Genomic DNA, 27,326 nt, shown 5'->3' with positions numbered 1-27,326 from the left:
TGTGTTTAGCGATTATCCCATCTCTTCACTAAATGTCTGCAAAACCTCATTCTTTCCCAATAAATCAATCCCAGTCGATGCAGAAATGGCCAATTCAATTTTGGTATCAATTTTGTATTGATGTCGGCAACACTCTTGTAAGATATTTACGATTTTACTACTTTTGCCTTTGCCAGTTCCCGAAAAGTATAGACAGTGGTTTCTTGATGTGTGAGACATGTAAATCAACATGGCGGCAAATACGTTTGGCACAAGGGTATATATTGGGCTATTTCTGAAGTTGCTTTAGTTAATTGAAATACACTTACGAGCAAAAGAAACTATACCAAACTTTAACTTATATTTGTTCGTAATTAAAATAAAACTTATCCATCTAAACATAACAAACACGACTGTTTCTGTAAGGTCGCAATTCTGGTCACGGGGTCTCCTGCAAAATGACTTTACCGTGAAGGTTTGGTGCACGTGCAACACGGTGTTATTTGGACAGTTAGGGTATCTGTTTTATGTGGCACTCAGATCAGCACAACGACCGTGCCAAGGTCATCGAAAGAAAAGAGAAAATTAATAGGTTGATGACACAGGCTCACTGGCCAAACCCTGGACAGGTCCAGAGAGACTCCGTACGAAGACGCGTTATACAGTTGAGGAACAGCAACTGCCTTTGGACATCCTGTCAGTCTTATAAATGTATCGAGGAGACTACAACAAACTGGAATACCACAGCATAACCTTGAAGTCTCAACATCGACCTCAAATATTGAGGTGGGCACGGTCCGTCGGCCAGTAGAACAGAATCCAGCTCTTCGGTATTCACCTTCGACGGGGAGAGCGAACGGCACGTTGATGCATTCACGGGGTCGTTAGTTTGAACCTGAAAAATGAAATCTTAATTGTAAGATTATTTGACAGGGTTACCAAGACCAAAGACTATACGGATGGTGACTGTCATAACTGCTTGATGAAACACAATTTACGCTAGATATGGTGAGAAGCACTCAATCAAGGGCTCAGTTACATTGTATATTGTGAGGTGCGTCCATGCGCAGTGAATCTGACACGACAATAAACTCCAGTATGTCACTTTATTTGTGAGAGGGACACTCGCATTTTCGCATTAATGTCATGATTTAGAGTATTAGGACTGCAAAAGGCTGGCATAGTACAATTTTAAGTCCTAATATACAAACGGGGAAAACAGTTACTTTGTCTTGTAAACTAACGGGCAAAAGAAACGCCACCAAACAATTTTCTGGTCTAAAACAAAACAGACGCACAATTTAGTAACAGGTGATGTTTCATTATGAAAAAAAATAATTTGAAAAACGGTATTTGAAAGTGACAAGATAAAAAAACATGTTCTTAAAGTTCTGCAGACACGTTTTTCATGCTGGGTTGACTGTCCAGCATTCCATCACACCCGCAGAATCGACGTTGGTCTCTTTTAAAGTCCTGTGCCACATACATGGCTCAGTATTGGATGTGACCCCCTCCAGCAATGATGCAGGCCCTAACAAGACGTCGAACTGATTACACGATTCTCTTGACATCCTGATTTGGGATCCCACGCCATTCTTCCTGCAGGGCACATGCCAAGGCATCCCTCGTCAATTGCGACTGTTGACGTTTCCGAATCCGGCGTCCACGTTGGTCCCAGAAGTGCTCTATGGACGACAGGTCCGGTGATCTGGCTGGCCACTGTAATATGGTCACGTTGTTGGCGTTCAGAAAGTCGCTAGTGACTCGAGCTGTGTGAGGGGTGGCTTTGTCCTGCTGAAACAGCGTCCTTGGGTGTCGTTGCAGGAAAGGACGCAAAACCTCATCAATGTAACGACGTGCAGTGAGATTTCCGTCGATGATGACCAGATCTGTCTTCTGGTGCCCGCAGATGCCATCCCAGACCATCACACCACAACCTCCACTTCTTGGACGCAACAACGTGCCGTCCGTTCACCACGTCGTCAGTAGATTCGAACCCACCCATCATACTTGAAAAGCACTTTTTCTCTTCTGCCACTGCTGTACAGTTCTGGCCCATCTCAGTCTGTGACGTTGGTGTAGACACGTTAACGTCATGCCCTTTAAGGTCGATAGGCACAGAGACCATACAGGCGCCGCCGTCCACCAACGGTCCTTCTGCTGACTGGCTGTCCAAGGCTGTTTGCGGATGATGACATCACAGTTAGGAATCTTGGCCCACTTGCACCAAGCTATCTTAGCGCTAAGACTATTGTAAGCCTATGTTAAAGTATGGGAGTTCCGATCTTCTTAGCGCTAAGATCGCTTTGTGCAAGTGGGCCACGGACCTTAGGTGAAGCACCCGTAAATACTGGTCTTCCTGTGGGGTCGTGACCTTGGGTCTTCCACTCCTCGAACACCTAATCATCTCTATTTACAGGTAAGTAGCATAGTATTTCTGTTTAATTGAGCCTGGACCAGACAATCCAGAGATAAGCATGTGCAATTATCTAGGCAGTTGGGATAGAACGGCATGCATCAACCAAACCAGCAAGCGCAAGCCTGACCACTCGTCCCATTAGTCGTTTAATTCTTACGGAAAGACTGGGTTGCTGAAGATCAATTGTAAACAGGATCTAGTACTTGCAAAAACAACACAACACAGGAATAGTAAATGACACTTTACTTTCAGAAATGTAATGATACTTCTGCAAGACAAGTGTGCTGTGAAATGAATCATCTGCCATACAAATGTGACACAGAAACTCACAGTAACATGACGGTATATACATCCAATGTCAAGATATAACTTACACATAACATCCATCTTACTGATATCCATGGTACAAAACTAGCAGACGACATCACATTGACAAATATATAGTACCACAGTCTCAATGTCAGATCAAGCTCTCCATTACTGACTTGTAAGCAGAAACATATACAACATCTCAACAAAATATTGGGCCATAATTCTTGATTTCCACCTGCACTGTGTTCCACAGATATCGGTACATTAATACACGGTAACTGTGGGTTACACTCAATACACTGTAAGGGCAGGTAATTCTTGAAACATGGCAAGGGGGGGTAACTCTCAATACACTGTAACAGTTAGTTACACCTTAGTTACACTCTCGATAACATAGAGAGCTCCGTGAACGGGCTATCGCTGTGAGGAGCTTGGAAACTCAAGCTCCTCACAGCGATAGTACGTTCCCGGAGTGTAACGAAGGTGTCACGCGCTGGGAAGGAGCTTGTTGGAAACTGTGTAAAGGCAGGTAACTCTTGACACACTGTAAGGGGAGGCAACTTTCAATACATTGTAAGGGCTGATTCTTGAAACACTGTAAGGGTTCGGGAGGGGAGGGATACTATTACCTTGACAAAGGCATATATAGAGTGAGTGAGTGAGCTGGGTTTAACGCCGCTTTTAACATTATTCCGGTTATATCGCAGCGTGTCAGCTTAATGTGGGAGGAAAGCCCGAAGTGAGGCAGGTCTCAGACGTTTACCACTTCGGTGAAACCCACGAGCACTAGAGTGAGTGAGTATGTTTTAACCATAAGGCTCCCTTAATAAGTAATCTTATTATAAATTCTGAGAAGAAAAAAGTCACATCATTGTATTCACTTTGAATGACATGCACAATAGTGAGTGATTTGAGTTAATGCTGTTTTGAGCAGTATTTCATTGCATGTTAACTAAATATTGGAGGAAAGTGAAGCTGGTTGTTCCACTTCTGTGAACCTTGTGAAGGTGCTGACAAACCAAGCATCATAATCAGTGAGCATCTGAGAATTCAACTCCAAGGTGCATGACCAAATTCACACTGGAAATACATGTTATATCCTGAACAGCATATATTTTGTCATCACACTCAAAAAGGTTTCTTTGCTTTTAATGATATTTCTTTCATTTTTTTGTTGCTAAAATATGCAGATATGGATTATTTTTGCAATTGTTCTGATGAATCTACTGATGCCTGTTAAATAGGGTATTGCCCATACTTTTTCCATACAGCCAATCTCATTAAAATCAGATATAGGTTCTCGCTGCAACAAAGATCTGGGGACATCCCATTACGGGTCACATCAGAACAACCTTTCGCGAACTTTGACCGACCGACCGAAGAAGTCGACGTCAGCCAATTAGAAAGCAGCTTTCTCGAGCTTTACTGCACTCGTTTCAACTTGGCGACTGCCACTTCAGACTACGCTTGAAAAATATGTTGACACAGTTCTCAATTTAGATTTTGAAAACTGAACAAAGGAACATTACGGAATGTCTACTATATGGTTGAGATTGTATGGCAGTGCTTCCCATGTACTGTGCAACGACTCCTCCATTCAAATGTTTATCCCACGGAAGGGAGAGATAGACAATTGTTTTGACGGAATCAGTCGTACGTGTCTTAACTGTCGTTCGGAATCTCCTGTATTAACGTTTTCGAGGTTCAATGATTAGAAAACACATTCCGACTGTCACTTTTATGATCTGGTAAGCGACACTTTGATTGGTCGGATGAAAGGGCGTTCTGACGTGACCCGTAATAGGATGTCCTCAGATCTTTGTTTAGCATTAGAGGGAACTAAGATCTGATTTTAATGAGATTGTCCATACAGCAGAAACATATGTCAAATTTTCATCATCTTTCAGAAAAGGTAAGCTTTGATAAAAAATAACGCTAACCTTACACCTTTAAAATACAAATGATAATCTATGGCCGTGCTCACTACAAACTGATACAGAGTGAGTGAGTTGGGTTTAACGCCGCTTTTAACAGTATTACAGTTATATCACGGCATGTCAGCTTAAAGCCCCGAAGTGATGCAGGTCTCAGACCTTTACCACTTCCAGAAAACCATATGAGCACCGGTATGGTGCTGACAAACCTAGAAACGTGGGAACCGGGATTCGAAACCCACAATCATAGGTTTCTGGCGTGCCCAAGGGTCGCAACACTGCACAGCAGCACCTTAGACGACTGGGCCACCCGTGCCCCCACTGATACAGTAAAACCCTGTAAATCCAGAGCCTTCCACATGAACCAAACTTCCAGATAGGAAATAGATATGGGTCATGTCTCTATATGTCTATGCATAAATTCCCCAACAATTGCCTGTAATGTGGAGAATGTGGAGAATATGGATGAAAACGTTTAACTGCATTGATATGTTCATATATTGATTCAATTCTTCTAATTTACTCCATGCATTTACAAAAACACAACATGCTGTCGCTCAGAATCAATCCAAGAACAACAATGATTGATAATACCAACTGAATAAATTGAGAGTATCATTTCAAACTTGACAAAATTTACCTAAAGAAATAATCTTTCAGTTTCTGTTTAACAGGATGTGGTTGTTTTTATTCATCTAATTCTAACACCCACAGGAGACCAAGCAATATCTCCACGGGAACATTGCATTCCTGGTCACCCACTGGTTAACTGACATCAGCGTTAGTGGGAGGTTTTTATGTTCAAATCTAACACAAGTGATTCTATTTTTGACCACCTTTTGACTAAAAAACACATTTTCTTTCGTTCTCCCCGTCATTTAAACTACATTTAGAATAACAAGCTCTTTGGTTAGTGAGGAGGTGATTGGGTGCAACACATCTCCATAGCTGTATAGTCTTAGCACTGTATTCATGGTAATGTTACAACATATCGCCACTTTGTTACTGTGACGTCAGAAGGGAATGTCACCACATCTACAGACAGGCAGTATTGCTCAGCAGATTAAATGCTTGACCAACTTACCAATAGAGTCAAATAAACGTGTCTTGTTTAACAATGAGTTTTGAATTTATGGACACAACACTTACAAAAAATAACACTTTGGTAGTGCTGTTAAAACAATGGCATGTTTTTGCAAGGAATACATCTTCATCATTTCACGATGGTCTCAAATGTCCAATTAGTAATCAGTCTAATACACTGGTCTTGTACTTAATGACTGAGATTGATATTGGATAATAAATAAAATCTCACCTTTGTGTCAAATCAAATATATCAATACGATATTAAAAAGTAGGAAAAAAAGTCCTCAGCAAGCCTTGGAGTGTTTTTCTACTTTAATCGACTTTTGTCATTATAATGAAACAGGCTTGACTTTTGGATTTCCACTTCATTCATTCTTTCAATGTGGTACCGATGCTGGAACCTTTATCACATGGTGATCCACATCTGGGATCACTTGTTGGATCAACAGACCACAAGTAGCACCTGTGCCGAAACATCACGTTCAAGATTACTGCCCTTACATGGCAAGTGCTACATGTGTGTGTGTGTGGCTGCTTGTACCTGCCCATACTAATGCCGGTTTTAGAGTACTTGAACAACTTTGATATGCTGCATTTTAACATAGATATGCCTACTCAATCACAGTATACTGGCCCTGAGTCTACCAGTCAGGGTAACAACAAGTACCACCTTTGTAACAAAAGTTGTTTCTTTTATTATTGCTTATTTAGGATCAGCATGTCCAAAAAGCCAAACATAAATGGTTCTTTCCCAGCACTCTAAATCCATCTTCGTAAAGCAGTACACCTGGAAGCTCTTTCTCAATCAGTCAGACCTAGTACCACTTTTCACCATATACAACATACTCAACAAGCATGGATTGCTGGGGACCTATTCTAGCCTGGATCTTCACAGGGTTTTATACAAGTATTCCAACAGTACCTGCACCTGTGAATACTCTAATTAAAAAGTATCTACCTCCACTTTAGGATTCGGAAGACACATACTGCCAATCCTATCTAAGGCTTTGAATGTACGGATGCCAAACAAATAATTGGATCACTTGTCAATAAAACAAATAATTGCAGGTGTTATAACAAAGGTGTATCTGATGAAAATACTGACAATGGTTGGAACACAATATACAGTCAAGTCTCGTTTATCTGACATTTGTTAATCCGACAATCGGCTTTATCCGACACAAATGATGGGAACCGATTAAATCAGTGCTATTTAGACCCATTAATCCGACAGTCTCGCACTCCGATTCCGACACGTAATTTGCAATGAATTGCTGAAAACACTCATTAATCAGTCTCGTTAATCCGACACAGTGATCAGCTTACTCTATGGACATCTGCCCGCAAGTACACATCCTCGTGTTTTGATGTATGAATGTAACACAACAATATGAATATTTCCTCTTTCCTTTTTTGCTCATATCGTTATCTATCGCGTAGTTGTCCAATTTTCGATCACGAACGTTGACACTACTTAATTTCGTTAATCCAACATAATCATATGAAACCAACAATGTCGGATTAACGGGACTTGACTGTAACACTTTAAACATATGGTTAGATACAAGAGTCTAAAACAAGCAACATCTGAAAAATGCATGGCTAATACTCAATACACGTGATAGAGTGCTTTACTTATCTGACCACTGACATTATGCTTTCTACTTCCTGCCTCGTGTTACACAGACCCAAGTAAAATAAATACACATTCATTGTTGTCGCCCACACTGTGACTGTTGTGAGTTATCTGTGTGTGGAAGGTAGAACATTCCTCTTCATTATACTATACTGGAGACTTTTCAAGTTTTGGACCAGACCAGTGTACAATGTCCCTCATTCAGCCAGGTTATGACGGAGAGTCTCTGGTTAATCCATACTCTTTAGCTATTGTGTCCACCTGGTTCCCACCTTAGTTGCCTCTTCTGACATCATGTAACAGGGATCTATCCTGTGGGTGCCATCACCACACCTCTAGCCATCCGTCATACCACTTAATGTCTCTTGACATTCAATTTAAGAACTCTTGGTATCAGACGATGGTGTGAAGCAAATGCACCCTCTGTTGATTTGTAGCAAATCATGAGAGTGCTCTGCCCTCAGACGTAGTCTATTAATTTAATAGAGACCATTGACACATATCAGTGTACACAGCTTGAACAAGTAAATCAGACTGGGATTTCCACATGGAAGGCCTGACCATGCCTGCTCATGAGCTTAGGGCTAAATAGTGGATTGATTTGTCACTCTTTGCAAGAGTAAAGAACAAAAAAGAAATTTTAACATTGAAATATTGGCATCCACAGAGATAAACTTTTTATGACACCTCCCCTTCTGCCCAGGAGCATCTGGACTACCACTTAACAGGGCTGGATACATAACACACCTCAACGTCCCTGGACACTATGTCCATATATATTTTCTTATCATGTTAATATTCAACGCCCGTCCCCTTGTGCTCGATAGTTGGTAGGAGCATGGAGACAGATCTATGCTGGAAACCATAAAAAAACATTGACGAAATCTTTAACAAACATTCAGTACTAGTTAAATCAGTTTATCAGTTGGTTGTAGCTTGTCTTGATGGTGTAGTTGTCTTAATAAACAATACTGACAGTCCTGCCCCCTCGAGAGAATAGATTGTTTCAGACAGAGATATTGGATGTTACTTCTCTTCGTGTTTCCCTGACGACCCTGGAACTGGGAGCAGGTTAAAATGTTCATTAGCGTGGATGACGGCATCGATGCCGATGTTGTACACAGGATGCACCGATTTCTGGAATACAAACAGAATGATCTCAGCTGCAAACTTCATACACAAAGTATGAATGGGGTAGACGTGAATTTGTATGAAGGGTGCCATGTTTAGGTGATGTCTACTTCAACACTGCCCCTACTCAGTTTCCTGCCCTAAACATGCACACAGAAAACTGTACTTGAATTCTATAAATTATCCACACATTAAGCAGCATATACTAAGTGTTGTGTGTGTGCACAACTCCAACTGGTGACGTGTGTGTCTGCTTGTATGTTTTGCATTGACTGCACAAATCTGACTACCAAGTGAGAGTGTCTGTGTTTTTGTCTCTTTATCTCTTACCATTATAAGAACAAAGTGTGCATTTTTTCATCAAGGGAGTTAGAATATACCATTTATAATATATATATATATACCTATTAAAGGAAACGTTAACAAGTATTACTACAGACTAGCAATAACTTAAGTGACCTGTTGAAAGAAAGGTTCGCTGAATTGCAAAGAGTGCTATGTTATGCAACATTCTACTTACAGCCTCAGAAATACTTTTTAGGACTATGCCAGAGACCCAGTGGAAGCCTTATATAACTAGTCCTCACAGTTTGTAGCTAGTCCTGCTTGAACAAGACAAAAATATTCCCTATGTTTGCATTTTCTATCAGTTTGATTTAGTTCCATTCAGAGTTATAGTCCTCAAATACAACCAGTTCATGTTGACTACCATCATTGGATTTTTACTTGTCCTCTGCACAGTTTATATAATTAGTTGTCTTGGGCTAGCAGACTAGCGTGAATGCGATGGCTGCACTTACTACTTCATTCTTGGTATGTCCGACAATATACGTGTCCGCCAGGTGGCCCCCTGTGAAGTGCTGAGCAATGGAGAGACCACTGAGACAGTAACACGTATGATAAAAGTCCCGGGACCTGTGAACATGACAATGGCTCAACTGAACACACAACAAATGCTTCAACAGAATTATTCTGGATATTCTACCTCTTTCCTGAGAAAGTATTTCAATAGTTCAAATCTTGTTGCCAAACTAGTGAGTGAGTGAGTATGGTTTTACACCGCTTTTAGCAATATTCAAGCAATATCACGGCAGGGGACACCAGAAATGGGCTTCATACATTGTACCCATGTCAGGAATTGAACCCGGGTCTTCAGCATGACAAGTGAACTCTTTAACCACTAGGCTACCCGACCGCCCCGCCAAACTAATGTTGAAGCTGAACCAAGTACAGATTCAGCCTGTTTATTTCTCCAATAACCACTTTAAGTGGTACAAGAGCACCACCACAATGAGCCGTATACGGTAGCTGTTCTATGCTGTTCCCTGTAAATGATTTCAACACTGACATGTCATTACACAGAGCCATGGCCTGTCCCATAGCGTTTTCCCAAATCCAAATCTGCATCACACTTCATAGGCTTCAGCAGAGTGCATGCATCATGATCTAACGACATATGCAACTTGATTCACTTCCAAGGCCAACTGACTCCAAATAAAAGTACTTATATTTAGATCATGTAACATGGTAGGGAATCAGGGTATTCCCCTTATTTATTCAGCCTACTTATCCTGATACAACACAATGCAATATTCCTTCTTCCCTCGATCATATCATAGTGTAGAACAATTTAGAACAATCACTTGAACACACTCTCCGACCACCTTGCACCCAGACTTGTGTTATGATTTACAGTATTATTGACTTGAGTCACTAAAAAACAGAATTGGAAGTACCCGGAAGTGGTTTCCCCAAACCTAAGCCAATCGTAAGCCTGTTCGTAGGAACCTCCTAACATTGTTTTTTCTAACATAGTTTGAGATGTTGAATCTACCTTTGTCTAGTTATTACATAACAAAACAATTGTATATAAAGAAAGTCCTTGGTCAATACTAGTAAAATCTAGATATTTGTACACTTATCCTGCATTACTCCTTAATGCATTTGCTGCTTGTTCTTGACAGAGATCTGTGTGAGGTCTTGCTGAAGAAGTTGTTCCAACTGGTTGACCCAGGCTAACCCTATCCCACAGCTCACATGACTATGAAAGGGGTGACATCACTTATCAGTACATTACTGCTAAAAACAGGTATCATTGCAATAATAGAAATTAAACAGAGTTAAAGTCTAGAACCACAGGAACTCGATGATAGCGTATATAAGATAACATATACGTATAAAAAAAAAATCACACCCCTCTATATACATATATCAATATATAATATATACATATATGTATATAGAGGGGTGTGATTTTTTTTTCTACACACATATGCAGCATGTAACCTAGTGACAGGCACCGGAGAGGTCGAAAGATCTGCTCCAGACATTTGCGAGCATCAGTGGCGTCTAGGGGCAGTGACCTACTGACCAAGCTGTCCATGTCTTCAAGGGCGACATCTCGCAGGTTGTGGCTGGTAAAAAGATGGTGTCTGAGTGCCAGAAGCAACCTTCCAAAATGGCGAGGATGGAGCAGTTGCTGTGAAGCCCCATGGTAGAGGTGACTGCCCCAGATTAGGGTTTTCGGCTCTCGGAGGATCCAGTCCGCCGGCCTCACAGACCTGAAGAATGATGGCAGCGGCCTCACAGGCCTGAAGAATGATGGCGGCAGCCTCACAGGCTTGAAGAATGATGGCAACGGCCTCACAGGCCTGAAGAATGATGGCAGTAGCCTCACAGGCCTGAAGAATGATGGCGGCGGCCTCACAGGCCTGAAGAATGATGGCAGCGGCCTTACAGGCCTGAAGAATGATGGCAGCGGCCTCACAGGCCTGAAGAATGATAACCGCAGCTTCACAGGCCTGAAGAATGATGGCGGCGGCCTCACAGGCCTGAAGAATGATGGCAGTGGCCTCACAGGCCTGAAGAATGATGGCGGCGGCCTCACAGGCCTGAAGAATGATGGCAGTGGCTTACAGGCCTGAAGAATGATGGCAGCGGCCACACAGGCCTGAAGAATGATGGCAGCGGCCTCACAGGCCTGAGAAATTAAAGGCGGCCTCACAGGCCTGGAGAATGCTGGCACGAAGACACAGGGTGATCATGTTGCAGCTGACTTCTACCTGGGAGGTTGGAGATACCAGGATGAGTGAGTATGGTTTGACCCTGCTTTAAGCAATATTCCACGGTGGGGGACAGCAGAAATGGGCTTCACACATTGTACCCATTTTGGGAATCGACGTGACGAGCGAACACTTTAACCACTAGGCTACCCAATCGCCCCGATACTGGGATGAAGAGGCAACGACGTTGTCCTCGACTGTTCTTGAAGCATCAAATGAAGCATCTCAGTGCTTGCACCGGACATAGTAGAAGTTCCTGGTTCTCTTCAACCCCCACTATCGAAGATAGAGGCAGGATTCTGAAAGATCTATACTGTGAGTTGATTCTTGGCTTTGAAGTCCCATTACAGCCCAGATGAACGGCTCCATGCACGCAGTGCTCAAATTTCACACAGGTGATGTCTAGAGTGTGTATTTCCCCTCAGTCGTGCCACTGTTGCCAGAGCCAAGAGGAAAGTCTTCTTCGTGGTGAGGTTCTAGTAAGACGCCAAGCGGAGTGGCTCAAAGGCCCGCCTCTCAGCAGAGTAAGAACTAGGATGGGGATGATAATTAACGAAGAAGGTGTGGATGACGGCGCTAGTGACGTATCATTTTTTGTTTGTTTGTTGTTTAACGCAGCACTCAGCAATATTCCAGCTATATGACGTAGGTCTGTAAATAATCAAGTCTGGACCAGACAATCCAGTGATTGAGATCATGATCATCGATCCACGCAAATGGGATACTTGACATGCATCAACCAAGTCCGTGAGCCTAACCACCTGATACCGTTAGTCGTCTCTTATGACAAGCATAGTCGCCTTTTACGGCAAGTATTGGTTGCTGAAGACCTTTTCTACCCCAGATCTTCATGGGTGTCAACGACGATTGGGAGAGACTGTATCAATGGAGAGGAGGTGGTTATCGTCCCAGATGAAGATACAGGCGTGCAGGTGAACGCCGGAGGGATCCAGCCTGAATAAGACATGGTCATGGCTAGTGAGGGGGGTGGTGGTTGGCAGGCTCGTATGAGTCAGAAATTGTCCATGCCTGCTGTGTCTACCTATTGCAAGATACCTGTCGGTATTTTGGAGAAAGCTGTAGGGGAGAGTAGCAGACAATCTTTACACCTAGTACTCTGGGAGCAGATGGTGGTGTATTTCAGATACCTTAGATGAGGCTCCCGACTTATATCAATGACACTTGGTACAACAGGGCACTTATCTGCAATGATAGCAGAGTGTAAAGAAAATGCGCCCCCACACGATTATGTATGCTTTAATCTTTTATCCCAGCCATGTGGGTTTACGAAGAACAAGTTTACTCAAACAATACGAAAAACCACCAGTTTAATAATATCGCTAGGCATGACACAAAAATATGTGACCACGTTGTGAATTCAAAATGGCTAACAGGAACAACAATACACCTGATATTTACCGTGGTAAACACCACCGCCAGGCGATAAATATTAATGCTATGGCATAAAAAACGTAAAAGATATGAATTCACAAAGCGTAAGTATGAATAACAATCACAAAGAAACCACAACTTCTTCAGCAAGACGTCTCACAGCTCTTTCTCTCTGTCAAGAACAAGCAATAAATGCATTAAGGAGAAATCCAGGGTAAGTTAAAAAATGGGCTTTAGGGGGACCATAAAAACAGTTATTGACCTAATACAAAGTCTATGACTGCATAATATCACTGAGCCCTGTGCAACTACAGTGTTTCACTGATATCCTAAGTGGTTGGTTGGTTGGTTGGTTGGTTCAGTTCTTGTTCCAGCTATATGATGGCGGTCTGTAAATAATCAATCAGGACCAGACAATCCAGTGATTAATATCATGAGCATCAATCCACGCAATTGGGATCGATGACATGCATCAACCAAGTCAGCGAGCCTGACCATCCGATCCCGTTAGTCGCCTCTTACGACAAGCATAGTTGCCTTTTACGGCAAGCATGGGTTGCTGAAGACCTTTTCTACCCCGGATCTTCACAGGTATCACTGTAACACTACAATCCTGACACCCGCTGAGTAATGAGTAACAATACCATATTTGGATGATCATTTACTTACTTTCCAGGTTTATCAATGAGACCTCCCCCGGAGTGCTGACAACAGATCAAGATGTATTCCTGCAGCGCCTCTTGATGGAACATCCACCGATGGGCACTCAGGGCCTGGTCATCTGGCAACAAGAGGAGAACACACATTAACAGCTTGGCCAGTATCTGAACAGCTTGGACCAGTATCTGAACAGCTTGGGCCAGTATCTGAACAGCTTGGACCAGTAACGTAACAGCTTATACCACTAATTTAACAGCTTGGACCAGTATCTGAACAGCTTTGGCCAGTATTTTGACAGCTTGGACCAGTATTTTGACAGCTTGGACCAGTATTTTGACAGCTTGCACCAGTATTTTGACAGCTTGGACCAGTATTTTGACAGCTTGGACCAGTATTTTGACAGCTTGGACCAGTATCTTAACAGCTTGGACCCGATGCCATAAAGGATTATTTGAGGGCTGTTGTCATGGTTACCTTGAGAGCAGAGCACCATGTGAAGCAGGGGGAAGTTCCCTCCCTGCCAGAATGAATAGCACCCATCTACCAGCTTGTTGGTTCGTCCCTGGAAACCTCCTTCATATCTCATCTGACGATTCGCCGTCCACCTCTGAAACAAATTATTCAGGCAATGTAGAAAATATTTATAGGACTTTCACAATATTCACGTCAATACAATCAGAACCAAGGCTTTTTAAGTGCACGTTGATTTGGAATTCAGGTCAGAGTCTCTGAACAGTGTACGTTTATGGAAACATACAACACATTTTTGCCATAAGAGATAAAACTACTAGCATTTCTCATTGACACACGTGACTTCCAGCTCTCTCCGGCAATAGCTAGAACCTGATACCTACCACTAAACCACTCGACCACGGAGGGGGTCACTGAGGGGAGGTATGAAGGGGGGTTATTCTGTACTCATGGTTATTCCTGATGGTTCTCTGTCACTTAAGCTCGACATTCTGGACATAGGGCGTCACAGAGGTGGCATGGGTTGGACAGGGTTTGTACATAGGACATTCATGCATTTGTAATTTTGTCTACAATTGTCTGTGAAAATTCATTTTGGTATATGTGTTTAACACATTCATATTGTTAGTTGTTCAGTAATATTTATTATGAAATCCCTAAATTGATCAAATGATTTAGAAAATTTGACACAATAATGAGAGGGAGACCTGTGACCTGAAAAGTCTGATGCGCCTAATTCCCAGGTTTCCAATGGAGTTTATGAATTTGGTAAATATAGGAGGTACCGTATTCGCCGTAATAAGCGCCAAGGTCACTCTCAAACCCATTTGCGAAACCCATTTGAGATAACTGGTATTAAACATATGTGTGAGATCGAATTCAAGGCCCGTGATTGGCTACTCCATGGTGATGACGGACTACTTTCCTGAGTATAAGTCATTCATAAGTTGCTCGTGCTTCAGTCGAATGTTCACCTATGTCTGTATTGAACTACAGGACCGTGTAATTAGTAATAAAAATAATAATAATAATAATAATAATAATAATAAACATTATCTGTTGTTATGTCAACGTTGTCGTTTTTTAAAGTGCAATGTCCCTCCTCTTCAACACTCACTTTGAAGTCGAATAAAATTCAAAACACATCACGCAAACTAATAAACATCACAGTCTTGTATTCCCCCTTCTGTTTATCATTTACTGTCATTTTAGGCAAAGCAAATTTACTGAAAGTGACTTCTGAAAATTAGGTACCTCGTAAAGCTGGTCAAATCACAAATCACGGCGTTATTTACCAGAGAGTGTTTAGAAATCTAAATATCGGATATTTATTCGAAAAATTCATGTAGAAAAATAGCATACTAGTGATGTCGGGTATCAAATCAGTAGTGGTAATTTTGAAACGTCACTGATAGCCTAGAATCGATTAGAATGTTTTGGAAAATTCTCATGTACACGAACGCCGAAGCGTACGTTCCGCCATATTGGATTGTATTTACAAAATGCCGGTTATGAGACGCCTATACGATCAGGTATATTTCAAACTCAGCTGCTCTACATGCATCCCTGAAGTCCTCATACATTTTAGAAACAAATGTCACCAATGCAAATTATCTAGATGAAATCATTCGAAATAAATTAGGTGTGGAAACAAACACTGTGCTCGGAAAACTGCACTTGCTGAAATGGAAACAAGCAAAATTCAGATTTAACACTGTGTAGCATTTTTAGAGGTACTTTCGTCTAATTGTTGCATACATTGGCTAGATCACGAGTTTGAGAATATTCATGGGAAGAGTATCGTTGCACTAATTATGGAATTTCAAATAGATCTATATACATTACAATGATGTGGTAAATTCTGTCCTGTGTGACGCCATGACTGATGCTAAATCACGCACAACGATGACGGTAGTTATCTGCATTTCTGACTAATTCTCTTTGTTACATTGGAAAACATGGTAAACCAATAACAGTATTGTCAGAATGTTTCTGATTACTTACGTGACACATTTATGTACACACGATCCCTCAATCAACGAAAACCCTAATCTGGAAATCCCGCGTACTGTTGTCAGTGAACACGCCATTTTGTAAAAGTCGGTCACCGGTAGTGATGTCATACGGAAGTAAACATTGTTGTACATATTAGGTAATTTCTTTGAGGTGTGAACCTTTACTCGGCATCCAGCATGTTCTTTGTTTTGTCATCGCCTTGATAATCCACAAATATGGCGGAAACCTTTTTGTGTAGGGTCACATTATTTATGGGTAGTAAGCAATACATGGGATAACGTCACTTAAGACAGTGGTGTTATGTATTAATGCGCCACTGTGATCATGAGAATTAGTCTAGACAAAATTCATCGGTTCGATGATAAAAAGGTGCAATTTTATTGTGTGTAAGAAACAGATTACTGCACTTGCGCCTGTCAGATACCACTGATCTTACAACTCGTTGTTACAAAGCGTATCTAACTTGCTTTCGCTCGTTAGATACGTTTTGAAACAACTGGTTGTAAGATCAGTGGTATCAGACAGACACTCGTGTAGTAATCTCTATATCATACACGATAGATATATTATTCAAGAATTCAACTGCCCATAATTAAGGGTGCATAAACACGAAAAAATATGTCTTTTGTCCATTGATCAATAGAAAGGGCTGCTAATTGGGATTGTTCACGAGCCAATATATTCGCAAATATTGCCGTGGGTGCGTTTATTACGTCGAATACGGTAACTGTACATGCGGCAAAGCAAAAGTGAAACATATACAAGTGGAACCAGTGAACAAATAATGAATTCAAACAAGCATAGTTGTTTTGTTTCTAAATGTGTCTGTGTTCATGTAACTTTCTGCAAAACTTTATTTTTCTATTTGTAATAGTTTTCAGAAAAGTGAGTGAGCGAGTGTGTATGGTTTTACGCTGCTTTTAGCAATATTCCAGCAATATCATGGCGGGTGACACCAGAAATGGGCTTTACACATTGTACCCATGTCGGGAATCGAACCTGGGTCTTCGGTGTGACGAGTGAACGCTTTAACCACTAGGCTACCCGACCGCTCCGTTTTCTGAAAAATCTATGGGTAATCAAAACATCGCCTTATGGTTAATTGAATAGAAAGTACTTGCTAGTTTTTAAAAAATTGTTTATAACATGTCAAATTTGGTCTAGTAGTTCTTAAAATTAACAATATTTTGTTAGTTGTTCAGTTTTAGTTTTACTTTAACCCAGGAAAGCATGACATTTGTGAGACAGTTTACCCCAATACTGAGGAGACAGTGCCTACGTTCCAGCTCATCACAAGCAGAATGCGACTTGACCTAGTTTCGGCCTGAATAGGCTACTGCGCTCATTTACTGTGGAAAGACACTGTTTATCAAATTCAGTATGTAAGGGAGGTAATCACATTGTAGTCAAAAACATGTTTTAAGATGTAAAACACTAAATGAATTGAAAACAATAGTATTCATTTAGTTTTAAACATGCCCGTGTCGATCAAATATTTTGGGGAAATTATTTTAACGTAGATATAATTAAACAAACAAAGAGTTTGACACCATGATGATGCAGAGCATCAAAAGTTTTCTTATGTTTATGAGATCAAATATTTAAATTTTGTCATACAATCCTTGAGCATTGAAAGGCACAGAAAAATGTCTACAAAATGAAAACCTTTTTATACAAAGTTTGAACTGTAACACTGCCTTTCAACATCTGAAACAAGAAACTAACTACCACTCATGAATTGATATTACTGTGTCTGCTATTTGGAGTTTAAGTTTGTGCTCACCAGAACCTGTTTGAGGTTACAGTACTGAATACCATTGAGTAGAACCAGAGTAGCCAGGCCGCAGAACGAGTAGCCACCATGGGCTTCTTGTCCAGGGTAGCCTGCAAAGCCTCCCTCGTACGTCTGACAGCTGCAAAGAGAATTGTCAGTGGTACATACATGTATCAAATCAAGCTCAGATTTCTGAGGTTTTCTGAGCATTCTGCCAGTAATCACCACACAGAGCACTGTCCTTAAAAAACCATAACGAATCTGTCAGGTAATCACCACACATGGAATCTGTCAGATATTCACCACACATAGAATCTGTCAGGTAATCACCACACACAGAATCTGTCAGGTAATCACTACACATGGAATCTGTCAGGTAATCACCACACACAGAATCTGTCAGGTAATCACCACACACAGAATCTGTTAGATAATCACAACACACAGAATCTGTCAGGTATTCACCACACATGGAATCTGTCAGGTAATCACCACACACAGAATCTGTCAGGTAAGCATCACACACAGAATCTGTCAGGTAATCATCACACACAGAATCTGTCAGGTAATCACCACACACAGAATCTGTCAGGTAATCACTACACAGAATCTGTCAGGTAAGCACCACACACAGAATCTGTCAGGTATTCACTACACTCAGAATCTGTCAGGTATTCACCACACATAGAATCTGTCAGGTATTCACCACACCCAGAATCTGTCAGGTATTCAATACACACAGAATCTGTCAGGTAATCACCACACACAGTATCTGTCAGGTAATCATCACACACAGAATCTGTCAGGTATTCACCACACACAGAATCTGTCAGGTATTCACTACACACGGAATCTGTCAGGTATTCACCACACACAGAATCTGTCAGGTAATCACCATACACAGAATCTGTCAGGTAATCACTACACATGGAATCTGTCAGGTAATCACAACACACGGAATCTGTCAGGTAATCACTACACATGGAATCTGTCAGGTAATCACTACACATGGAATCTGTCAGGTAATCACAACACACGGAATCTGTCAGGTAATCACTACACATGGAATCTGTCAGGTAATCACCACACACAGAATCTGTCAGGTAATCACAACACACGGAATCTGTCAGGTAATCACTACACATGGAATCTGTCAGGTAATCACCACACACAGAATCTGTCAGGTAATCACCACACACAGAATCTGTCAGGTAATCATCACACACAGAATCTTTTAGGGAATCACAACACACAGAATCTGTCAGGTAATCGCCACACACAGAATCTGTCAGGTAATCATCACACACAAAATCTGTCAGGTAATCACAACACACAGAATCTGTCAGGTAATCATCACACACAAAATCTGTCAGGTAATCACAACACACAGAATCTGTCAGGTAATCATAACACACAGAATCTGTCAGGTAATCATCACACACAAAATCTTTCAGGTAATCACAACACACAGAATCTGTCAGGTAATCACCACACACAGAATCTGTCAGGTAATCATCACACACAGAATCTGTCAGGTAATCACAACACACAGAATCTGTCAGGTAATCACTACACATGGAATCTGTCAGGTAATCACCACACACAGAATCTGTCAGGTAATCACAACACACAGAATCTGTCAGGTAATCACCACACACAGAATCTGTCAGGTAATCGCCACACATAGTGTCAGGTAATCACCACACATGCAATCTGTCAGGTAATCTCACCTTCTGGCAGGTATGGGATAGGAGACATGATAGGCATACCACCAGGCATGGCAAGCAGTTATATCAACACATGTGTTAGGCAGGTATGGGATAGGAGACATGATAGGCATACCACCAGGCATGGCAAGCAGTTATAACAACACATGTGTTAGGCATTTTCCCAACTACAAGCTACAACTGCTGAGTGCCATGCAGAGAACGGTCGAGAGGTGATACAAAACATCAGTAAACTTAACAGGATTCAGGAAGCTTTAGTTTGTTTGTCTGTTGTTAAACTCGGAAATATTAAAGGTATAGGACAATGGTCAGTAAAAAATTGAGTCAATCCAATGAAGGATATCATGAGCATCAATCTACACAATCGGGATAAGACATGCATCAACCAAATTAACGAGTCTGACCACTGATCCCAGTAGCCACCTCTTACAATGAGCATTGGTTGCTGAAAACCAATTCTAACCTGGATCTTCATGGGGGAGACAAGCATGGGTTGCTGAAAACCAATTCTAACCTGGAATTTCAAGGGGGGAGACAAGAATGGGTTGCTGAAGACCAATTCTAACCTGGATCTAGACCCCACACACCTGTTTGAGTCAACCCCAGAGAACTATCAAAAGTGGCACTCACTCACCTTGCAATCCACAGCGACGTGTCTTTAAATAGCTCCTTCGTGGCTGTATTAGTCAGTCGTGCGGCGGAGGCTGCACAGTAGGCTCCCCTGAATACAACCACTCATGTCACTGACCTGTGCTTATACAGTCAAAAGTCATTTAATCTGTGGTCTAGAGGATAGAGCATCTACCCAGAGAGCGGAAGGTCAGTAGTTCGATCCCAGGCTTCATACCAAAAGATGCTAAAAGATCTGAAGCACGGCAGTAGGGGATGAAACAAGGACTGGTCGGCTTGGAGTCAGAATAATGTGTCTGAGTGGGTATTCATGTTAAAGTGTTGCATGGAATCTCGGTGGACCAGCACTATACGACCAGGACAAGTCTGGACTAGGAAGCACACGCCGAGAGATAGTCAGGGTAACAACAAGTACCATCTCTTAATGTCTCTTGGTATGATGCAACAGGGCGACCTTCGCCCTCATAGACCAATGAGGCAGTCTGATAGACCAATGAGGCAGTCTGCAGTGACATAACTAACAGTTTTAGTCCACTAGTTCTTATAATGATGACATGTAGGAAAACCCTTAAAAAGGGCAAATGTCTACTGGGGCATTAGGACTATAGGACTCTGGCATATATGGGACCTATTCTGATCCATTTATAGTCACAGGGCAATCTATAATGCCGTGAGAATAGAGACTCAATTACCTGATGTCCACCTCTCCACCATCGTGCATCTTGAACGAGCCATCTGGCATCCGCATCCGCATTAAAAATTTGTATAATGTCTCCCTAAAATAGAAAAGTTATTTTAGTGAGATGTACAATATAAAATATGTGACTGTAGTAATTATGAATTTTGTTTATATTTTTCTAAATTTGCAAACAATGTGCAATTATTGTATCTTTACATTTGATAACAAATTGCATTAATACAGTAATAACACAAGGATGAAAAGGTGTTAAAGAGATTTTATGTGTTGAAAAAATCTTGGATGATGATGAGGATGAAGTTTAAGCATTATGGCGAGTCCTGCTGTCAGCATGGTCAGGTCCTATTTTAAAAGAATAGTGATTTAAAAAACCTGCTTGCTGCACTACAATATTTATCTCAAAACTAAGGTAACAATATGATACAAGACACAGACACTGAGAATTTGAAAAAAAATGGGGGTGCACATAATACCTAGGTGACAAACAAAGTGACCTGGCTGAGGGTGCAGTTAACATGTAAGGTTTCTGAAAAAAGGGGGAGCAGATCCTACAATTATTTCAATTTCCTATGGTAAGGAGTTTATTCCACCAATCGGGATTCTGATCCACAAACAGCAGATCCTGGTATGACAAAGCAAGGCAACTCTGGACAGCAAACTGGCGAGCCTTAAGACCCATTGGCTCCCTGTTCCCCCTCCAAAATTTTAAGTAACCATTTGTCGTGTTAATTACCTGTTGATTGCCTTGTAAGCCTCGTCAGTGATTGGTGCAAGGATACAGAGGGCGTTGACAGCGGCGTAGGTGGGAGCCAGGTGAGCGTTCTGTCCCGGACCACCTGCACAACATCCACATACAGTAACTATTGGAAGCTTTTTTAGGAGGAACTTATTTATATTCAATATTATTATTGGGTTGAATATCAAGTAGCTCTAATCACCTCCCTTAATCACACTACCTGTCTCGATTCAAAAGCCAGTTATTGTTTGAACTTTCCTGGAACACAGGTGTCCTTTATGAGTTTCTTTATGAATGTGATGTCATAATGAATAAGATCGCACACAGCAATATTCCAGCTATATGACAGCAGCCTGTAAATAATTGAGTTTAGGCCAAACAGTCCAGTGACACTTGTGAGTAACATCAAACATTATGACATCAGTCTGTAATCATCCTACTTACCTGCATAGCCGCCTGTTGGGGACTGGCACCGCTTCAGGAAGTCCACGACTCTACACAAATATATACACATGTTAATGGGACTCTGTTTACTAGGAAACAGCTTATAGCAATCTGTCGCGTCACATAGGAAACACAATAACTGAAATCCAAAGACTACATATTGTGTACATCCACAAATTTCGTGTCGTGTCACTGCAAACTGTGTGTTTTCAAGATGTCTGACATACACTACTGGAAGTAACCAGATACAAGTTTTCCTCTATCCATTTAAGGAGTGATGTTGTTTGCGCTTCATGGTTGCTCAACGTGAGGCACTGTCTTCATCACGTCAATAAATTCAACTTCAGTCCTAATATTGTCAGAGACATGAATCACACCACAACAATCCATTTAAACACCCAATGTAATTCCTTAAAGAAAACTATATTAACACAGAGAGTTGCTTTTTTGTGATATCATCCATCCCAAAAATTCCATTGGGATTAACGCCCCTTGGCCTCACAAAAGTCATAAAATGGCGGCTTCATTCACTTCCTACTTGATTGCTATGAATGTTGTGTGAACTCTTGGTGTGTTGGAGTCTCACTAAGGTTTGATGAGCTGCTGATGATGGGGATTGCCGCTTGAGGCGGTGCAGTTGGATCTTCCGATGCAATACACGGCAGTGTGGAGCTTAGTGATTTGTTTTGGTAAGTAGAACATTCCTATTTGGGTCCCTCATTTGTAACTTGAATGGACGCTTCATTTCGATGACCTGCCATATATTCATGATCTGTCAGAAGGTAATAGTCATGTGATCATACCGTTCCTGTTTGATGTTATTTTTAGACATCGAGAAATTTCCCTTAAGTAGTTCTGTATCTCTCCGCTCAATTGACAACATAATCACATGACATACTGACGTTCCTCAGGAAGTGAACGACAGTTAGCTTAGTAACAATCATCTAGGCGAGGTCACCCACTACTGTCAATATTGATGTCTAAAAGAAGCTCTTAGACTATATCTTTACAAAAGAAAGTATCTTTAATCCATATTGGCTTTGATTTAATCCTCAGGTTATCAGTTTTGGACAATGTTCAAGTACCAGTTTGGGACAATGTTCAAGTACCAGTTTTGGACAATGTTCAAGTACCAGTTTTGGACAATGTTCAAGTACCAGTTTTGGACAATGTTCAAGTACCAGTTTGGGACAATGTTCAAGTACCAGTTTGGGACAATGTTCAAGTACCAGTTTGGAACAATGTTCAAGTACCAGTTTTGGACAATGTTCAAGTACCAGTTTTGGACAATGTTCAAGTACCAGTTTGGGACAATGTTCAAGTACCAGTTAGTTTTGGACAATGTTCAAGTACCAGTTTTGGACAATGTTCAAGTACCAGTTTGGGACAATGTTCAAGTACCAGTTTGGAACAATGTTCAAGTACCAGTTTTGGACAATGTTCAAGTACCAGTTTTGGACAATGTTCAAGTACCAGTTTGGGACAATGTTCAAGTACCAGTTTTGGACAATGTTCAAGTACCAGTTTGGAACAATGTTCAAGTACCAGTTTGGGACAATGTTCAAGTACCAGTTTTGGACAATGTTCAAGTACCAGTTTGGGACAATGTTCAAGTACCAGTTAGTTTTGGACAATGTTCAAGTACCAGTTTTGGACAATGTTCAAGTACCAGTTTGGGACAATGTTCAAGTACCAGTTTGGAACAATGTTCAAGTACCAGTTTTGGACAATGTTCAAGTACCAGTTTTGGACAATGTTCAAGTACCAGTTTGGGACAATGTTCAAGTACCAGTTTGGAACAATGTTCAAGTACCAGTTTGGGACAACGTTCAAGTACCAGTTTTGGACAAATTTGTCCGACATGCAATGGTAATTTTAAAACCCTAATAAAAGTCCAGCACTCACTGCAAAGCAATATCCTCAGGAACAGGCTCGTTGAGGATTTCTAGACTGTGCAGGATCCAGTAACACAACCATGGCCGACTCGCATCTAAACACTGTTAAACACACACAACATGTCAACATGTCAACACCCTTGGTAATATTTGTGGTTTTGTATATTACATGCAGCACTCCAGCTATATTCCAGGTGTATGGAGGCAGCCTGTAAATAGTCTGGACCAGACAGTCCTGTGATTGATATTGTGATCAACAAGCCACGCCATCAACCAGTCAGCAAGTCTAATGACCCAATCCATTAAGTCACTTCTTACAAACAGCATAGGTTGCTAGGGACCTATTCTAACTCAGACTCCACATGGAGAGATGGTGCTAATAAATAGTGTACGATACATGTAGTGCAAATAGTATGTGTGTTTACTATGTGCCTCATAGACATCTTTCAATTAGTGCCTGGTATGTTTAGGAATATATACTTATCACTTGCTCATACAATGATAAGGCATCTCCTGGTCAATGGACAGCAATAGAGTCACTAATTATATGTAATACCAATCGAATAACTGAATCACACCTCATATGATGATGACAAATTCTTCAAGCCCTTCCACAAAAATACTCTATGGGAGTTCCTCTCCAACTCTGGAATGCTGCAAAACATGGAAAACATCAATAACATTTATGTTGCTGAGAGTTTATTAGTTCCTGTGAATGCAAATATTTTGGCAAGGAAAAATGGAGATCTTTGTTTCAGATTACCGAAATAAGTCAATGCTTGGCAGGTAAGTAGAAAGAAATATCAAGAACTGAAATGTAGTGATAAAAATATTCTGAATTTGTTGATCTCAGTGATACACTGTCACTCTTTCTTTGGGGTTTACTGCAGCTTTGAGCAGTAGTTTCATTATACCACATGTGATAATAGGTTTCTGGCGTGCCTAAAAAACGCAACTCTGCACAGCGAGTAGTATCAATGTTGTGATACAAATTAGACAACTACACGATAGATATCGATACAAACACGGTGTAATAAAAAAAGGAAATATTCATATTGGTATGTTACATTGTGGAATGGAAGTTGCCAGTTTGAAACTAGTGCTGCAATGCTCAAGAAAGCTGCTTTCTTAGTGGCTTATTTTGCCTTCCTGTAAGTCATTTCATTGGTAGCAAGAATATGCTCTACTGTGTATATGCCTCCAGTAATGTGATGGTTGTTAACAAATTCATGTAACAAATTTCACACAAGTATGTGATACTGTGGACACATTCCGTCCTGGAATCCCGACAGATATGAGTGTCTTAGAACATAGAATAGAATCATCTTTAACACTGATTTGCTACCCTGCTCCATCAAGATCAAAACAAACCCTCCATTGGAGGTCATGTCAGGTGACCTTTCTAATCAACTAATCAGCAAGGAGGTTCCTTATTGGAGCTACATACGAGAGAAGCATTAGGAGTAACATATCTGCTTTCTGTATCTCCAAAAAGAATGTTACTGGGCAGTTCCAAATGGAGAGCAATAATTGCTGCATAAATTGTGGATAATTTATACAGTTGTCTCTTTTCACCTACACCAAACAAATAAAACTCCAGTGATGTCCATGCCTGTCAGTTGGGCATCATCTCAAAAAGCCACACCCCCGTTATTTGGATAAGTCAAAGTTCATGCAGGTTTGATAAGAGAGTAATTGAATACAGGTAAAATTCTACTTACTCTGGGCTGATGTCAAGTTTGTTCTTGAAAGCGGTGTATAGGGCAGCAATTGATCTCTCCACTCGCATCTGCAAACATAATCACCATGGTGACCCTCCATGTATTGTTTCTGACAAAATGTTCTACATATGATAAATCATGTGCAGAGTAAATAATGATGAAACTGAAAAATCCTGAATCTGTAACTTCATGATCCCAGCAGAATCACTGATGACAAGAATGTCCCATGTTGACAGTCTGTTTGTCTTGAAATATGGATGCCCATGATGGCTTACAAGGTTTCACTTGAGAGAAAATAGGAACATGATCAAAGCGTGACACCAAAATATGAAATATGAAAAGTGGAACATATGTGTTGAGCCCCACTACTAACTACACATCAATCTCATTAAAATCAGTTCTTAGTTCTCGATATCGCTAAACAAAGCATTCCCATTAAAGTGAGATCTTAGTACTCACTATCTCTAAACAAAGATCTGAGGACATCCCATTACGGGTCACGTCAGAACGACCTTTCATCCAAACAATCAAAGCATCGCTTACCAGATCATGAAAGTGACAGTTGGAAAATGTTTTCTAATCATGCAACCTCGAAAACGTTAACATGGTGTATTCCGAACGACACTTACAGCCTGTACGACTGATTCTGTCAAAATAACGTCTATCTCTTGCTTCCATGGGATAAACATTTGAATGGAGGAGGCATTGCACAGTACGTGGGAAGCACTGCCATACAATCTCAACCATATATTAGACATTCGGGAATGTTCGTTTGTTAAGTTTTCAAAATTTTAATTGAGAACTGTATCAACATGTTTTTCAAGCGTAGTCTGAAATGGAAGTCGCCAGGCTGAAACAAGTGCCGTAAAACTTGAGAAAGCTGCTTTCTAATTGGCTGATGTCAACTTCTTGTTAGTCATTTCAGTGGTTAGTCAAAGTTCACGAAAGGTCGTTCTGACGTGACCCGTAATGGGATGTCCTCAGATCTTTGTTTAGCCGCAGCGAGAGCTTAGATCTTATTTCAATGATCTTATTTCAACTACACATGTACCAAATTTCATTAGATATTGAACAAAAAAGGCCTTTGTCCTGGCGTCAAATAAGTAGGTGTTTCAATATGGCTGCCATGACGGCCATTTTCAAATTTGGATTCAAACTTTTTGGTCATCATTGGTCGGAACAAGCATGTAAAGTTTCAGCTTCATTTGTGTGTGGCTGCTTGTACTAGTCCGTACTAGTGCAAGTTTTATAGCGCCAGGCCACGGAGATACCATGCCACAATTAACATGAATACCCAACTCAGACACAGCAGGGTTTGAAATTATTATAGCGTCATGCCGAGGGCACACCTAAAACTGTAATGGCACGGTGAATTCCTTACCTGCGTGCCCTTATGGCACACTTAATTTATCGATGAAAGTGACTGACCACACCCTATAGACCCAGAACAGCTACAACTGTAACTGATCAGTGTACAGCTACTACCAGTTGTTAAATGTTGAGACTATTATAATTGGTATTGCAGTAGTCAACTAAGATTCAAAGACAACAGGTAACCAGAAATGAGTAACTTGAGTGATGTGTGTTTAAATTTTCTTATTGAT

General features: G+C 41.0%; 1 protein-coding gene across 1 annotated transcript in view; it reads right to left on the bottom strand.

The window, feature by feature from the left end:
• Nucleotides 1-2,692: 2,692 nt before the first annotated feature.
• LOC139442845 (protein farnesyltransferase subunit beta-like) overlaps nucleotides 2,693-27,326 on the bottom strand; it is a 28,815-nt gene continuing 4,181 nt past the window's right edge. Inside the window, exons 2-13 of the mRNA XM_071223746.1 lie at nucleotides 25,723-25,790; nucleotides 24,580-24,655; nucleotides 24,012-24,103; nucleotides 22,107-22,156; nucleotides 21,660-21,762; nucleotides 20,922-21,005; nucleotides 20,234-20,320; nucleotides 17,882-18,011; nucleotides 14,086-14,218; nucleotides 13,621-13,732; nucleotides 9,298-9,412; nucleotides 2,693-8,503 (exon numbers count right to left, since the gene is read on the bottom strand). Coding sequence (XP_071079847.1) covers nucleotides 8,393-8,503; nucleotides 9,298-9,412; nucleotides 13,621-13,732; nucleotides 14,086-14,218; nucleotides 17,882-18,011; nucleotides 20,234-20,320; nucleotides 20,922-21,005; nucleotides 21,660-21,762; nucleotides 22,107-22,156; nucleotides 24,012-24,103; nucleotides 24,580-24,655; nucleotides 25,723-25,790 — 1,161 coding nt within the window. The 3' untranslated portion in view covers nucleotides 2,693-8,392. The remainder of the gene's footprint in view (nucleotides 8,504-9,297; nucleotides 9,413-13,620; nucleotides 13,733-14,085; nucleotides 14,219-17,881; nucleotides 18,012-20,233; nucleotides 20,321-20,921; nucleotides 21,006-21,659; nucleotides 21,763-22,106; nucleotides 22,157-24,011; nucleotides 24,104-24,579; nucleotides 24,656-25,722; nucleotides 25,791-27,326) is intronic.

Source organism: Haliotis cracherodii, unplaced genomic scaffold (genome assembly GCF_022045235.1).
Source record: "Haliotis cracherodii isolate W230 unplaced genomic scaffold, xgHalCrac1.p SCAF_5, whole genome shotgun sequence".
Taxonomy (NCBI): domain Eukaryota; kingdom Metazoa; phylum Mollusca; class Gastropoda; order Lepetellida; family Haliotidae; genus Haliotis; species Haliotis cracherodii.
This window is presented reverse-complemented; position numbering and strand designations above follow the sequence as displayed.